The sequence below is a fragment of the Chionomys nivalis genome, chromosome 23, assembly GCF_950005125.1.
Source record: "Chionomys nivalis chromosome 23, mChiNiv1.1, whole genome shotgun sequence".
NCBI classification, from domain to species: Eukaryota; Metazoa; Chordata; class Mammalia; order Rodentia; family Cricetidae; genus Chionomys; species Chionomys nivalis.
This window is the reverse complement of record NC_080108.1, coordinates 19,062,837-19,079,029: the sequence shown is the minus strand read 5'-3', so window position 1 is coordinate 19,079,029 and position 16,193 is coordinate 19,062,837. Positions and strand designations below refer to the sequence as shown.

At 47.5% G+C, this 16,193-nt stretch overlaps 1 protein-coding gene across 2 annotated transcripts in view; it reads right to left on the bottom strand.

The window, feature by feature from the left end:
• Slco3a1 (solute carrier organic anion transporter family member 3A1) overlaps positions 1-16,193 on the bottom strand; it is a 272,644-nt gene that overhangs the window by 74,243 nt on the left and 182,208 nt on the right. For both annotated transcript variants that reach the window (XM_057756255.1, XM_057756254.1), the window contains exon 3: positions 5,371-5,469. In XM_057756255.1, coding sequence (XP_057612238.1) covers positions 5,371-5,469 — 99 coding nt within the window. The remainder of the gene's footprint in view (positions 1-5,370; positions 5,470-16,193) is intronic.

Sequence of the window (16,193 nt, the reverse complement as noted above, 5' to 3'; positions counted from 1 at the left end):
TAAACTCATGTAGATCTGCCTGCCTCTGCTTCCCAAATTCTGGTATTAAAGGCATGTGCCACCGCTTGACCATTACACACAAAACCTTATCAGATAGAAGCGCCACTCCCAAGTTCAGAATGAGACAGCACACATGCACCTTTAATAACTGTTGAACCATGGCAGATGCTCTTCCTAATCTTGTAATAAACCCACACTACTGGTTGATTCAACAACTGGGGTAACCCCCCAAACCAAGTCCTTTCTTTCAAGGTTCTGCTCTCCTTGAATTTTAGCTTTATCAAGATAGCCTAAAAAAAATGAAATTCTGAAAGTCTCATCATTTACCCCCAGCGTTCACAGGAGGAATCTATTCACCTTAAGAGGGACGAACAGAGCCAAACAGGATCAAACATAGATGAGAGGCAGCAGCCACTGAGTCTTGTGCCTAAGCCAGGCCAGATGAGCCTCCAGGCAAGCTGCCTATGCCCAGCCCCTCTAGAGGATCTTCTCCAGGACTGCCTGCTCAGTCCTACAGGCTACCTGTTCCCCTGCCCCAGCAGGGACTCTGACTGCCAGCGTGGTCCACCTTTCTCCTTGCAAGTTGCCTCCTTAGTCACTGCCAGGCCAGGGGAGAGGTCATTTTTTTTTCCCTCCACCTGCCCCACAACACAGGTCTTCCACGGGTGCCATTTTCACCAGCACAGAAACTCTAGGCCAGCCATTGCCTTCCCTGCCCTCTCCCCAATCCCAGGTTTCAGAGATGCATGCATGCCTATGTATATACAGACATTCATGTGGAATTCAACATTCCCGTGTGGTGGGCAGCTCTAAAGGAGAGCTATTTCAGGAAGTGGACAAGATGGTGGCAGCGGGGGGGATTAAAGAACAGAGAATTTTTACCTCAAAATGCAGCCCAAATGCACCCAAATGTGATAAGGTTCTGCCACCAGATCAAAAACAATAAAAATTGCTTGGAAAGGAGATTTTTCCAGGCTGACTCCCTGAAAGAGTTAGTGATGTTCTTTTGCCCTCTAGTGGTGAGAATCAGCATCGTCCTTCAGGCAGCTTCAAGAAGAAGTAGACATCCTTTCTTAGCAACAGTATGGGCAGGCTGCCACTAGTAAGATGCCCAGACAGCAAAGAAAAGTGTCCATCTGAGGTATGGATGGGAGGCATCAATGTCAACGAGCCTACAAGTGTGGAGGAGGCTTCTTTACTTCTCAAAGGGCTTAGGGAAGCAAGCAGAGATGATGAGAATAAGGGGTCTGCTTTGGAAAGCGGGGCCTTGTGGGTACCCAGGTATCACTCTACCCACAGTTACTCCGGGCACCAAGAGAACAGGCTCTTTCATGGGGTGTGGGGGAGAGAGGATCATGAATGGGAGAGATCTCCCAAGCGGCTCAGGAGATTTGGGTTTTAAACAGATATGTTTCCCCTGGTGGGGTTCCTTCCCTTCTCAGTCTGAGACTTGGGTTCCTCATTAGTATAATGAAAACTCCAAAAGAGAAAGCTGCCCAAGGTTTTTTCTGACTCAGACCTTCTGGCCGTTCCTACGACCTTGGTTTGATGGGTCACTGCTTGGTTTGTACTGGTCACTGCCCAGTACAAAATACATTACCCTCCATATTCTCAAGGTAGCTTGCTCCTCTCCAAGGCTCTTGCTGCCCCTGGATTTTGCTGCCTTTGGGACACCGAAGGAAGCCAGATTTTCTGTCTGGATGAGATGGCAGCTGACACTTCATCTAGTATGTCCCTTACCAGTCCAACCTGACTCTCTAGGAGCGGGCTTCTAAGGGTCAGGCTGCTGGGAAACAGAAGCGTCTAATCCCTTCCTGAAAGAGGCCTAGCGCTTGACAAGAATAAATACAGGCAGCTGTATCTGATTTTATTTTCTCCTTGAAAATTGGTAACATCATTAGCGACAAGTAAATATATCAGTGGGATTAATCGAGTGAGCCACAGTGCGGCTTGATTGGATTGAGGACCACATTATTTCTTTGGGGGTGAATTAGTAAATTTAGCACTGTCAAGAGATGATGGATTGGGAACCCAGGGAACTGAAAGTTCTTATTGATCCCGAGAACAGATCAGCCCAAGAAGCAGCTACAACAGCCTCCCACCCCCACTCCCACCCCACCACCCCCCGCAGAGAAAGGAGATGTGGCTATATGACTGATGGAACGATCCAGAAATCCTGTGCTCTCTTTCAGATACCGGCCGTGATATTTGAGAATACAAGCATTGGGGTATCTGGGGTGACACCCCTGTGTGGATGTGAACCAACTGGCCCCCAGAGGACCTAGGGAATGGTACTATTAGGAAGTGTGGCCTTGTTGGAGTAGGTGTGGCTTCTTTGAAGGAGGTGTGTCACTAGGGGCTGGACTTTGAGGTCTCAGAAGCTCAAGCTACACCCAGTGTCACTCTCTCTTCTTGCTGATCTAGGTGTAAACTCTCAGCTGTCTCTCCAGCACCGTGTGTCTCCTGCATGCCGCCATGCTTCCCACCATGATGGTAATGGACCAAAGCTCTGAACTGCAAGCCAGCCCCGGTTAAATGTTTTCCTTTGTAAGAACTGCCATGGTCGTGATGTCTCTTCACAGCAATAGAGACCCTAATAGAGACAGCCCCCCAAATCCCCACCTCCACCTGAATTCATATTCTCGTATAGGAACCCTGCTTCTGTGGGCCCATGTGACTGGCTGTCTCCTAGCAAAGAGAGCTGGAGACATACCACAAAGTCATCCAGCAGACTAGCTTACAAAATATGGTGGCTCCTTCTCTCGGGGACTCTCTCTCATCTTCTCTACAGGAGGATTGGTGACAAAGTCCTGAAGAGAGGACCGAGAGTCAGGGTGACCAACACTGGATGGGCTCGGAGTTAGATCCTCTCTCTTTTGGTTGTTAAGGGGACTGCAGCCTAGGTTGTGACTTGGTCCCTTCCCCCTGAAGCTGCTCCTGAGTCCCAGACCCAGCATGAGTCACTCTCCATGTGGTGTCATTGTTATAGACATGCTTTTTAATGACAGGGACACGACAGGGCCATCGCTCTTCACCACGGGCTTTGAGGACCAGTGGATACACGCCTGAGACTCTACCCACTGGGATCAGGATAAAGACTTGTGGACCTGGGTCCCAGAGAGACCATGGTGAGTGGATCCTTCTCAACCCCAGTCTGTTCTGAACAGGTTATCTACAAAATTAATTTTTAGTATACCTAGTCACTTGAATTTGAGACTATCTGTCACCACAACACAGTCACAATGGCCAATCCCTATTGCTAACTTGATGGGATGTACCTGGGAGACAAGCCTCTGGGGACGCCTGCGAGGTATTATCTATCTAGACTGGGTTAACAGAGGTGCTAAAATCCACCCCTTGCGGCTGACAGCAACAGTCCCATGCTTGGGTTTCTGGCAGGAATTGAAAAGGATAAATTTGTGATGCGTTTCTGCCCTCTAGTGGTAAGAGGCAGTAACACATCTCATCAAGACGGAATGGCTACTGGCAATGGGATACATACATATACACGGTTGGTTATTTGGCTACAAAGAACAATGAAACACAGGTAAATGGTCCACATCAGACAGAGCTGGAAAAAAAATCATTGTGAGTGATGCAACCCAAGTCCAGTAAGACAACTGTTACGTTTTTCTCTCCTATGTGGGTTCCAGATTGGAAAGCTTGGATATGTGTGTTTAAACTAGAGAACCCATAGAAGTCTGAAAACCGAAAGGGGGCTTTGAGGAGATCTCAAGGGGTGAAACATTATTTGATGTACTCGACAAGGCTGCCATCCACATGAACTCAGTGGACATGACTGCATACAAAACACACACACACACACACACACACGATCAAGGGCAACAAAATCTCAGCATGGATTAGGGGCTGCCCATGAAGTCCTGCTCTTAGCTGAGAAGCCACAGGCAGCCAAGGGTGACTGGGGAAAGGGGGGAAGTTTTTGTCGGGTATGACGACCCTGCGAGGCTACCCATCCTCCAGCAGGTGGTCCCACACTCATGCACATACTGGCAGCATTAAGTGGACTCAGTGGGCTCAAGGGGAGACAGAGCATGCACAGGAAATAGGGAGGGGAAAGTGGTGGATGTGGGAGGAGTTAGAGGAGAGAGAACAAGAGAGAGAACAAGAATGGAGGTGTGTGGATTTGATTCATGCAGGCATTATATGCATGCATGAAATTCCCAATACAAAACCCTACTTCCAAGATGGCAGAAGACCACAAAAAGCTGAACATGATGGTTCACTGCTCTCTACTTCCTGACGATGGCTGCACCATGGTCAGCAGCCTCAGGCTTCCACTGCCATGTCTTCCCCACCACGGTGGACTCTCAGAGTTATAAACCAAAATAAAGTTTTCACCTCACAAGATGCTTTCTGTCAAGTGATCCACTTTGCTTTGCTGTTGCTGAGATCAATCGCTTTATTTTATTATTTTTTTTTTCACTAGTCAGGCTAGGAACTCAGGGCAGAAACCTGGAAGCAGGAGCTGAAGCCGACACCACAGAAGAATGCTACTTATTGGCTCACGCCCAGGCCCACACCCAGTTATCTTTCTTATAAAGCCCTGACGCACCTACCTAGGGATGATACTCCCTCCCCCAGTGGGCCGAGCCGTCCTATATCAGCTAGCCATCAAGAAAATGCCCCACAGACACGTTTCCATCTAATGGAGGTAATTTCTCAGTGGAGGTGCCCTCTTCCCAGGTGTGTCAAGTTCACACCCGAGACTAACCATCCCATGTTTGATCTCAGCGATCAGACATGTAACTAAAAACAGTATCATTTACCCTGACAGTCATTCAGTTTAGTCTCAGAATCACCGGAGGGAAGCCCAGTGCACCTGAGAAACATATGTCCTCTTCCTATTAAGAACACAGCAAGTTTTTCCCAAGATGGCTTTATTTTTATATTTTGCATATATCTGTGTAGTGCATGCGTGCATGTGTGTGTGTGTGTGTGTCGGTGTGTGTACCTTTGGGAGATGGGGCCTTGTGGCAAAAGTTAGATTGTCGTGGCAAGCCTTAGAAGAGGATATGGGGACCCTGGCTTCCTGCTTTCTCTTCCCTTCCCAGCCACCATGTGTTATATAGCTCTGTTCTATCTTATGTTCCTCCTCATAAAGTGATGTTACCCAGAGACCCCCAACAACACGTCAACCAGAGATCGACTCTGAAACCAGGAGCCAGCGCAGGCCCTTGTTTTCCCTTGATTGTCTCAGGCGTATATGTCACAATAACAGAAAGCTGAGAAGCACAAGAATATTGCTTAGTGTATGTGGAGTGTTAGAACCCCGTAGGCTAACAACGCCTTCGTGAGAGCAGGGATGGTTGCAGGGGTGCTTAGCAATTCTGATCTTGTATTTCTTACTTGTGTCAATGAAGACGGCATCCACATAGATTTTGGTACAGAAAGAGCCCAGAATAAATCCACAGGCTGGTCCAAATACCAACATCGTGAACAGGATTCCTGCAAGAAGAAATGAAAAGTTAGGTTAAAACAGAGAAGCCTTTCAAAGAGTGAGATCATCAAAGACCCAAGAGATTATCTTACACTAACCAGGTAAGATAACTGGTTATTACAAATGACAGTACAAGGACTTAGTCCAAACACCACAGACGGGATAATTAGTGAATTTCCAACTTTGAAGACTCTATGGAAATACTGCGTATCATGCTAGAGTCCCGCAGGATTCTGTTTTAGATTTTGTTACTGTTTTACATCAAGTATAAGTGTGGATCTACGCATGTGTGTGCTGTGACCTCAGAGGCTGGCAGAGGGCATTATATCCTCCGGAGCTGGAGTTAGAGGTAGTTGTGAGCCACCTGGTATGCATGCTGAGGACAAACCTGAATCTTTTCTCTGCAAGAGAAGCAAGCACTGTTAACCACGGAGCCATCCCTCCAGCCCCTCTCCAGGAATTTGATTGGTTGCTCTAGCAAGGTTGTCATAGACCCCCATTTCTCTTACCTTTAGGGGACTTTGTGCCACATCAATGAGAAATACTAAAATAATCCAAATCTGTCATTATGTAGTTTTTCTACCACGAAGAAATCTGCAGGGGAGGTGAGCTGAAGATATGGCTCGGTTGGCAAAGCGCCCCCAGCATAAATATATGAACCTAATGTGGATCTGTAGAACATAAAAGCCAACTGTGGCAGCCACTCTGTAATCCCAATACTAGGAAGGTGGGGACATAAAGATCCATGGAGCTCATTAGTCACCCAGCCTAGCCTAATGGGTAAGGTTTAGGGTGACACTGCGGCTCAAAAAAAGGAAGGTGTAGAGCCACCAGGGAGGATACCTGTCACCTGATGCCAGCCTCTACTTTCCAAATGCACATACAAACATGTGCACAGGCGCCTGCGCATATACACGCACACCCCCTCCCTATGTGCACATACACTCCACACACACACACACACATACACCACACACACACACCACACACACATATACCACACACACACACCACACACACACATCATACACACATACACCACACACACACCACACACACACATACACAACACACACACAAACCACACACACACCACACACACATACACATACACCACACACACACAACCACAAAAAGAATTTTGCAACTGTTTTTACATTCACTTTAGCTATAGACACTTCTTCCTTCCCTCCCTCCCTCTCTCCTTCTTCCCTTCCTTCCTTTCTTTCTCTTTTCTTTCGCTAATCTAGGCACTCACACAAATTCAAGAACTCTTGGGAAGTGAGAAAAACCCAATCCACAAATTGTTTTCAAATGCAACCAAATATTTATAATCTCTAAATATATTAACTATGAAAATCCACACAGAGGTGTGGATTGAGAAGAAGTGACTAGACCCTGGATAATCCAGTTTTGCCACCCCCCACTGTGGAATCACTGGCAATGGTAGTTCGGGGCTGAAGCCTGTCTGGGAACCCGAGAAGATGGCAGGCCTTGGCTGTGTATAGAGTTACCTGGAGACTATAGCACGTAAGTTTTACACAAGGCGTTTGCATGACTCTTGGAAAAGCACCAAGCCTGAACTGAAACTCACAGGCTATATATAACTGCTTAACTGACTTCCATTCTTCAGAGGAATTTCCTGAGCACTGATCATCCCTGAACCATGAAAATGAAGAGGAAAGTTGCAATCCCTCATGACAAAGACAGTCATCTGATGTGGACAGCCAGTAACTTATGCCCAAGTGGTTGATCTAGAACGGCGGGTACCAGCGGGTCTACCTGGGAATCAGTGTCATGATGGGAACCTAAGCTCACGGGAGGACACATATGTCTACTGACTGGCTCCGTCAGAGCTGGGCTCAGAGTACATGGCTCACTGTGTGTGTGTTATAGGTACATTTTATCACTCTGCCTCCTGCTCACCATGAAGCCAGTGGCTCTGCCCTGCCATTCCCTTCTGCATGGAATTCTGCTTCACCAAAGGCCTAAAATCAATAGAACCGAGTGACCATGGACTGAGACATGACAACATGAGCCAAAATAAACCCTTTGTTGGCTCAGTTGTTTCTCCCCGTATTTTGTCGCAGCCATGTGCACCTGCTAACACACAAGCTCCTTCTATGAGCCGAGCACCAAGCTCAGGCTTGGAGATTCAGTACAAAACTTCAGACAGTTAGGAGTCCTGGTCTTCATAGAGCTCACTGACTTACTGGAGGGACCCAAAAGAAAACTCCAGAAGCTGTAGGCCTAAGTTCAAATGTTTCTAAGTGTTTGGGAAGGAAACTAGGTCTTTACAAATAGGAGCCCAGAGCCCCAAAGCAATCACTTGATTTTGTCCTACGGACAGTTAGACGGACACAATGCAAAATAATGGTCTGTGTCACAAGAATGGGCCGCTGGAAAGAAACTAATCTGCTTCACAATATTCTAAGAACAGCCACAGACTCCAAATCCCACAGCTGTTCTTACTTAAAGGGAAGTTTCAAAAGGCACAACATGTTAACTTTGGAAAGGAACGGTGTTCATAGGACCAGTGCGCCAGTGTGCTTTGTCATGTTGCAGACAGTTGAGGATAGCCTAACAAAGATTGGTGTGTGTGCACGCGTGTGCATGCATGTGAGAAAGACACACACACGCACGCACACACACACAGTGTGTGGCAGTGATGCAGAGATGGACCCCAGAGCCCAGGGAATTACAAGCTAGTGTTCCATCACTGTATATAGCCCTAGCTGAGTCTCTGGGGCCAAGTTGCTCCTCCGCAGAGAGAAACCATAGCAAACCTACAGTAAGTTGGTTTCGAAAAGTTTTCTATGAACAGCCCTATAGTAGGATGTGGGAAGGGTCGCCTCACATCAGGAGGCCCAAGAATTCAGATGGAGCGGCCTTGGGGTAAGGCCCTGGGTCCTTAGGGAAAGCTGCAGACCTGAGGCACATGGGGATCTCACAGTTACTTGTGAATTTGTTGTGCCAGCTCTCTTTTCGCCAAGCTGTGGTTTAGTTTAGCTTGTTAGTTAGTTTTTTGGGTCTTTTTTTGTTGTTGTTGTTTTTTAAACTTAGCAAAACTACCTCAAAATGACACCTGGCTGTAATATCCCTGTGTGAGACAGGTCCTGGCCCAGAGGAAATGTTTCTGTTGTCGTTCTTTTAAATTTGTGACTCAAGAGTGCCCTCTGCTGTCTGCCTGGTGTCTCTACATCATAGGAAGGGCAAGCTGTCAAAGAGCCTGAGAAAGGGAAGCCAGGAAACCAGGAAGCCAGAGTGGTTTTCCATCTACTGCCTCTCTAACCCAAACCACTTCACACCTCTAGTCCCCTGCAGTCTCTTCAATGATTCAAAGAGCAAGTTCGTACATAGATGCATTCTCAAACGCTCCTTACTGCGTCTGCAGCGTGTAACTCAATCCATCACACGCAGGGGGCCAGAGGTCGGAACTGGCCAGTCTGCTGAGGGGACTGTCCTGGTGAGGACTGGAGAGCCTGGACCGAAACCCATATCTACTATTTCCTATCCTCACCAGAGCTCACTTGCTTCTCTGATGTTAGCTGCCAAGGACAGTGGATGCTGCCCTTGCTTTCTAGTGGTGATATGCCTAGAAAGAGGAAACAGGGCCTCAGGAGGGAGCAGGGGATGCTGGTGGTGAAGCTGTGACATCCTTAAAATTACTGTACATCTGCAGTTGCCAAACTGGGTGCTGAGGTGCTGAGAGACCATGAGCCCCCTCCATGAACTCACAGGATACTGCAGAATAACCTTTCTCTGTCTTTCTATTTTTTTTTCATTTATTTTATATACCAACCACTTCCCCCTCCCTCCTCTCCTCCCCTCCCCTCCCCTTTTCCATCCACCCCCTCCTCCCCATCCACTCCTCCATCTCCATACAGAAAGGGACAGGCTTCCCACGGGCTTGTAGAAAGCATGACACATCAAGTTGAGGCAAGACCGAGCTCCTCCCCTTACATCAAGGCGGGGCCAGGTAATCCAGCATGGGAAACAGGTTACCAAAAGTCAGCTAAGCACCAGGAAGAGGTCCTGCTCTCAGTGTTAAAAGCCTTACTTCCTTTTTCCTTTCTTTCTTCCTCCCTCCCTTCCTTCTTTCTTCATTTACTTTGTTTAGTTTTTCAAGACACAGCTTCTCTGTGTAACAGCCCTGTTACTCTCTCTGTAGACCAGGCTGGCCTCGAACTCAGATATTCACCTGTCTCTGCCTCCCAAGTGCTGGGATTAAAGGAGCATGCCACCACCACCCAGTGTGGTCATCATAAAATAACACCAGATACTAGATTACCACATATTACTATATATTATTATGTATGTAGTATGATACACATATGCCCACATGTCTAAAAGTAACTGTAAAGGCCCTTCAGATGTGGAGGGTACAGAAGAGTCAGGGTAGAAGCTGATGATGGACCGGAGAGATGGCATTAAGAAAAATACTTGACCACTCACACTGGCCTTGAAGGAGTGAGATGCCACTAGTCAAGAATATGAGCACCCTACAGAAATCAAAAATCAAACAAACAAAAACAAAACAAAATAAAAAAAACCCTGCTCCTCCAGAAAGGATTTTAGTCTGGCCATCTTGGCTTTAGATCCACATGTCCCCTTATGGACTTGAGATCTCCAAAAGTACAATATGACAATAGTGTGTGGTCACTCTGTCTGTGACGTATTAAAGACATGCAAATTAATCACTTTGGCCAAACTTTGCTAGTAAAATCAGCTGAAGATAAATCCACCTTCTGACGGGTGGTTCTCGCTCTCAGGAAGTATTCCCAGGGGTACTAGGAGACACACCCAATAACGCTCGCACCATCACTCTGTGAGACCTCTGTCCTGAGAATACACTGTCTGCTCAGACACCCTGCAGTTGCTACATCCTGGAGTGTCTGTGTGGCAAAGAACACGGGTCACTCACAGGGTGGCCGCTGCCAACCAGCCACAGCATTACCATGAACCTTAAAGGGCACAGGAGAGTCTTAGTCTGTGCGTCCAGATCCAAGGTGGCAAAACGAAACCAGAAGAGAGACAGGCAACGCTGGAGCCCAGGGAAATAAGTCGTACAGAAGTCAGAACTGAAGCTAGGATGGAGAGAAGGGGAGTTGTTCATATCATTATTACACTTTTGTGTGTACAAAGTAGCTGTGGGTATGTGGGTGTGCATGAGCGCTCGAGTGTGCGAGCCACGGCCCGTGTATGGAGTTCAGATGACAGCCTTGGATGCTGGTCCTCATCTTCCCCCTTGTTTGAAATGTTCTTTTTGTTGTTTTCCATTGTGATACCAGTGTGGCTGACCTGAGCTTCCGGGTGCTCCTGTTACCTCCTCCCATCTCGTCCTAGGAGCACTGGGGTCACAATGCTGGTGCTGTGTGTGTTCATGTTCCTCATGGGGTTTCCCCATGGGTCCATCTCTTTAGTTCCTATCTATTATTATTAGTCGTATGATTGATAAATAGGCGGACGGGGCTACAAAAGGAGGCAATTCCACAGTGTCAATTCTATAGTTTGTTTATAGGTTATATGACTATTTTTTTTATCACAATGTGTGAAGCCAGATATCTGTGTTCTCTGTTGGAGAAAAATGTCTGTGCATACGTGATTCTGAGTATCACTCACACACATGTGTGAGCGTGTGCGCAAACACACACACAAACACACACACCTCTTTGTTCAGTGCTTCTATGGGGTGCTAAAGGACCATGTGATTTTCACTGATGATCTCATGGTTCCTTTAACAGTGCAGTCTGCTACCCTCATTGCAGATTTACTCAAGGAGAGATGTGGCTCACAGAATCTCAGTTATTTTGTTCCCTGACTTGTGACTTCTAGGTTGTCAGCTAGGTCACTGGGTCTGCAGGGGGCTCATACAGATAAATAAGACTGAGGCCAAATCGAACTCCACGCTTGGCTGGGAAAGGCAGCTATTTAAATGCAGAGCCATTTGAAAGAATCTTGGGCTAACCGGATCTGTACAAACACAGTAGGGAGGCTCTCGCAGCCCCCTCAGAAGCAGCTAGCACGGGCCCCAGTGGTTTACAGAGCAGGCGGTGAGGGTTCCAGGATCTCTCAGCTGCTGAAAAGACCTCACGCACCCCTTAGCCTTGCCAGCTGGGCTTCCATCTGAAAGAAGCATGCTAACAAGATCAGTTTTAAGGAGCTGTAGTGAGGAATGCCACTACCAGTGTCAGCCTGGTGTGACCCTGGCACAGATGCAAATGATCGGCTTCCACCCATGTCCACAGCCTGGCTCTGTGTTAGCAGAAGAAAGGAAGGAAAGACAGTGGAACTACATTGGAACCTCCCATTTGGGAGTGCATGTTAACTCCTCCTGTGAATATCTGCTCACCACGGCCACCAACTTAGGGCATTGGTGGTGGGCTGCAGGGGGCATGGCTGGCATCACTGTGAGGGAAAGGGTGAGCTTTCCTTCCAGCCCGTATCTTTCTCTGTGTCAAAGTGACACGGGGCGTGGTTCTCATATGGGAGTAAAGGATATAAGCTAACCCGAGGGTACTGCTGGCCTCTGCGATCCGGCGGCATGAGCTCTTCATGAATTGAAAGCAATACCAGGACAGCCTCCTGCAAATCCAGGCCCTTTCCCTAACACCTCCGATCACTTTGCCGCCAGTGTTTCTGAGTCACAACTTCCCTTTGTGGGACAGGACCCAGGTGTGACCTGCAGAGGGTGGGTTAGCTCTGCTAACAGTCTGTCTGCGAGCACGGTGCCAAGTGTGTATGTGTCTCAGTTTCTTCTCTGTGATATGGACTGACAACAACCCTATATCCAAAGAGTCTTAGAGTATCAAGTGTGTGATGCATATAACAGTCTTCAAACTCATTTCTGAACCTGGTCTCTGGACTCATCCATTGTGTTTATTCTCTTGCTGGTGCTCCTGCTTTAGGAGTTTTACTTCTTTTGATCACTTAGGTAAGAGCGGCTTCTTTTAGAGAATATAGAAAATACAGAATCGGAGAGACCGCTTTCCTAGTTCCTTTTATGCACTACTGTATTTGTGAGTTATTTCTTCAAATCCATGCTCATCCGAGGCAAGAGCAATAAGAGAGGAGGAGAGTCCACCACTGTATTCCAGAGCACTGACCCTGGAGCCGGGCTGCTCGCAACTAGACTCACCAGCTGTGCAGCCCTGGGAAGCGCTTGCCTCTGCACACTCATCTTAGACTGGCTGTAAGAAAAGTCCCTGCCTTGCTGGGCTGCTGTGGTGGTTTAATGTGTATCAAAGGCCTTTCACAGTTCTTTGCATACAGTTAAATGCTTGGCACTTTTCTGAATCATGATTGTCAATACATCAGCATCTCTATCACCCACAGAGAAACGCTGATGTGCATTTAGTTAAGGCCTGACAGTCTACTCCCAAGTGTAAGGTTCATTTCTTAGCGTAATTAGAGGAGACGGGCATAGCTTTCCTAATGACTGGAATCCCAGGGACAAATGAAGAAAGTTTCTAAAGATTATTTCTTTTCTTCCTTTTTATTCTAAACTCAGTGTTCATGTGTGTGTGTGTGTGTGCGTGCAACTGCACATGCATTTGTGTGTATGTGTGTGCATGTGTACAACCACACACCTGACTCAGTGCACACACACACGATAGAGGACAGCCTTGCACGTTCCAGTCACTGTCCATCTTGCTTGTCACAGGGTCTCTTTGTCCCCACTGTGTATTCCAGGAGAGTAGCCCCCAGCTTCTGCAGGAGCCCCCCTTCTTGCCTTTGGATCACAGGGACCCAGCTTGACATGGTTCTGGAGTTCATTCAGGCCCTCACTCTTGCAAGGCAAATGCCCTATTCCCTGAGCCACTTCTCCAGCCCCTAAAGACCGTATCTGAAGAACAGGATGTCGGAGTGCAATAGCAGCCGAGGCACCAACCAAAGGGAAATGCAAGGAGCAGGCATCCTGGGCGACCTTGAGAAAGTGCTAGGCGAGGATCTAATAACGCCCAGCCCCAGGAGGGCAGGAGAGGACAGAGGTCTCCTGTGACATTCCTGACTTCTTAGCAATAGCGGGGACATCACAGGATGGGGAAGGGCAGAGCTGGCGGTTCTGGGCTTGACAAAAACCCACTTTTTTTAAAAAAGAGAAAGTGGAGGGTTTTCTTGGGAGAGAGATGGATATTGCTCTCAGAAAGTGAAGGGTTCTCTTCATGGCATCTTCTAGGCTGGTAGTATGAGTGACTGCTTCCGACTCTGGGAGCAAAGTGGCCCAACTCCAGTTTGTGCAGTTGGAAGAGTAATGCACTCTGAACGTAGGGTCGCTTTTACCTTGCCATTCTGGAGCAACCACCCCTTCAGATTTCCATCTCATAAAGTTGTGACCCAGGAGTAATTCTGAGGAGCATGGCAGAGGCTTATGATGAGAAAATCTAAACTCGGAGAGGTGTGTTAGTAGCTCAAAGAACATCAGTGGCCATACAGTGAAGGGAATTCGGCCTCCGATTCTAGGCACTGGTTCTTCAAAGAGCTAATATGATGACATAGAAAGGACCGTAGAATCAGTCAGATCTAACCCCTTTGGATCACACCTCAATTTCTAGATGACCAATACTAATCTCAATGCTATACCTGGAAATAAGAATATCTACCTTGTGTAGCAGGGACCATTAGACACAATAGTGGGTACGCACACAGGATAGATGTGACCTAGAACTGTATCGGGATTAAAGAGTCTGGGGAGGATGTCCTGCAAAGTTGCCCCTCCCAAGTATGTGGCTGCCTGGTCCACCACTCTGGTGGGATAAGCAAATAAGGCTGGTTGTGACTCTTCCCACTAGAGGGCAGCACCAGACTAGCAAAGAATGCGCTCCCAGCTTGTCAAACACTGACATGCTCTACTTCCCAACGGCAGGTGAAACCCTTGGTCGGAAGGTTGCTCTCCTCATCCTACACTTGCCTTCCTTGCCCTCGATTTATATAACTATAGTCCCTTGCCTTGAAATTCCCAGGCTGGAAATTCTCCCCTCTTAGGGAGCCTTCTTCTGCATTCAACATGCATGAATAAAACATGATCCATAAGCAGCAGGAAGCCTACAAAACACACAATACATATTTATCCGTTGCTCACTGTCCACAGCCTGACAGCCTTTTAACTGATGTGCTCATGTCTGGGGTTTTGGAGGAGGTGAGAGGGGGGCAACCATTTATGGAGTATTTAAGGCATGCCAGAGAGAGCACAGTTCCTGTAGCAGAATCATTCCTGGTATAAATTTTATAAACCAAGGATAACACAGACGTGGCTAAGGCCACATGGTACGTGATAAAGGCAGAGCCGCTTCCCGGGGTATCATACTGTTACCTCTTAGGCCAGATATATCACTGATCTCAAATTTAGCTCCATAGAAGAGTCCCTAGGAAACTTAATGCTAACTCCTTAGGCGTGGCCCCTGAAGATGCCGATTAAGGTAGACTGGGATACTGTGTGGGTACTACCCCCCCCACCGTTGTATTACTTTTCTTGTCACTGTGACCAAATACCTGACAAAGGAAATATTTATCTTGGCTGATAGTTTGAGGACATGGAGTATCATGGCGGGAAAGCACATGGGAGCAACGGGAGTTGGTGGCTGTGCCTCAAGAGCTCTGGGCTACCTGCTCACACTGGGATGGACAGAGAGAGAGAGAGAGAAAGAAAGAGAAGAGAGAGAGAGAGAGAGAGAGAGAGAGAGAGAGAGAGAGAGAGAGAGAGCGCAGACAGGAAAAGCAGGAAAAGGGCAGGTATAGCAACTTAAAGCCTGTTCTCCAATGATCTGCTTTCTACCTTTAGGCTCCATCTACCGAAAGGTCCACAGCCTCTCAGACAATACCACCTGCCGGGAACTAAGTGCTCACACACAGAAGTCTGTGCGAGAGATTTCAGATATAAACACACACAAATGTAACACTGGGCAATTTTATATGTGAGGAAGAGACCTACGTGATCAGTCGTCCTCATCAACTTAGATCATGAAGCCCAATATGCACAGCTCAACAGACTCGCCATATATAAGCTGCCCATGCATGATTCAGCATTGCCAGGGCATAAATGAATTAATTATTACATTAATTTTATATGTAGTTAGGTGGATAACCCTGGGCTGTCTTTGTGGCTCTTGATGGAGGTTTAGGTCCAAGGCATCAGATAGTATCTAGAAGGCACACGGAGATAAGAAAGGGCTCGGGCACTATCTGATGCTAACCAAGGTAGCAAGGCAGCTGGTCTAGAGCATTGGAGCAGAACTTCAACGTCACGTGCAGCCTGTCAATCACCTGTGCACACGCTGATGGAAGCCTGGCATGCCTGGTGGGGCCTCTAATGCTAGACAACATGGCCTCACTCAGTTCAGACCTCAGCTCAGGCTTTCTCCACTGCAGGCAGACCTGAAATTCCTCACACCATTTTAAGTTGTTCTTTAAAAGACGGTCCCTTCTGTGGATCCTTCCTAGATCGCCTCATTTTTCTTCCCTTCTCTCTCTTGCCACACAACTGGTCTGAGAGGTCCTCAGAGTTCTGCTCATTGTCTGGATACAAACCCACAATTTCCTATTTGGGACAGACCGTACAATTAAAGACATGGGGAAGGCAGATATCCTGGGCTTTGCTGTTGTTGTTTTAATTATATTTCCCCTGAGCGCAACAGAGCCACTGGTGGGGGGCAAGGAGCCCGTGTCTATCTGCTGATAGGTCAGTTGACTGGCAGCGGGGCTGGGAGAGGTGGGAAATCACACATTATGGAAA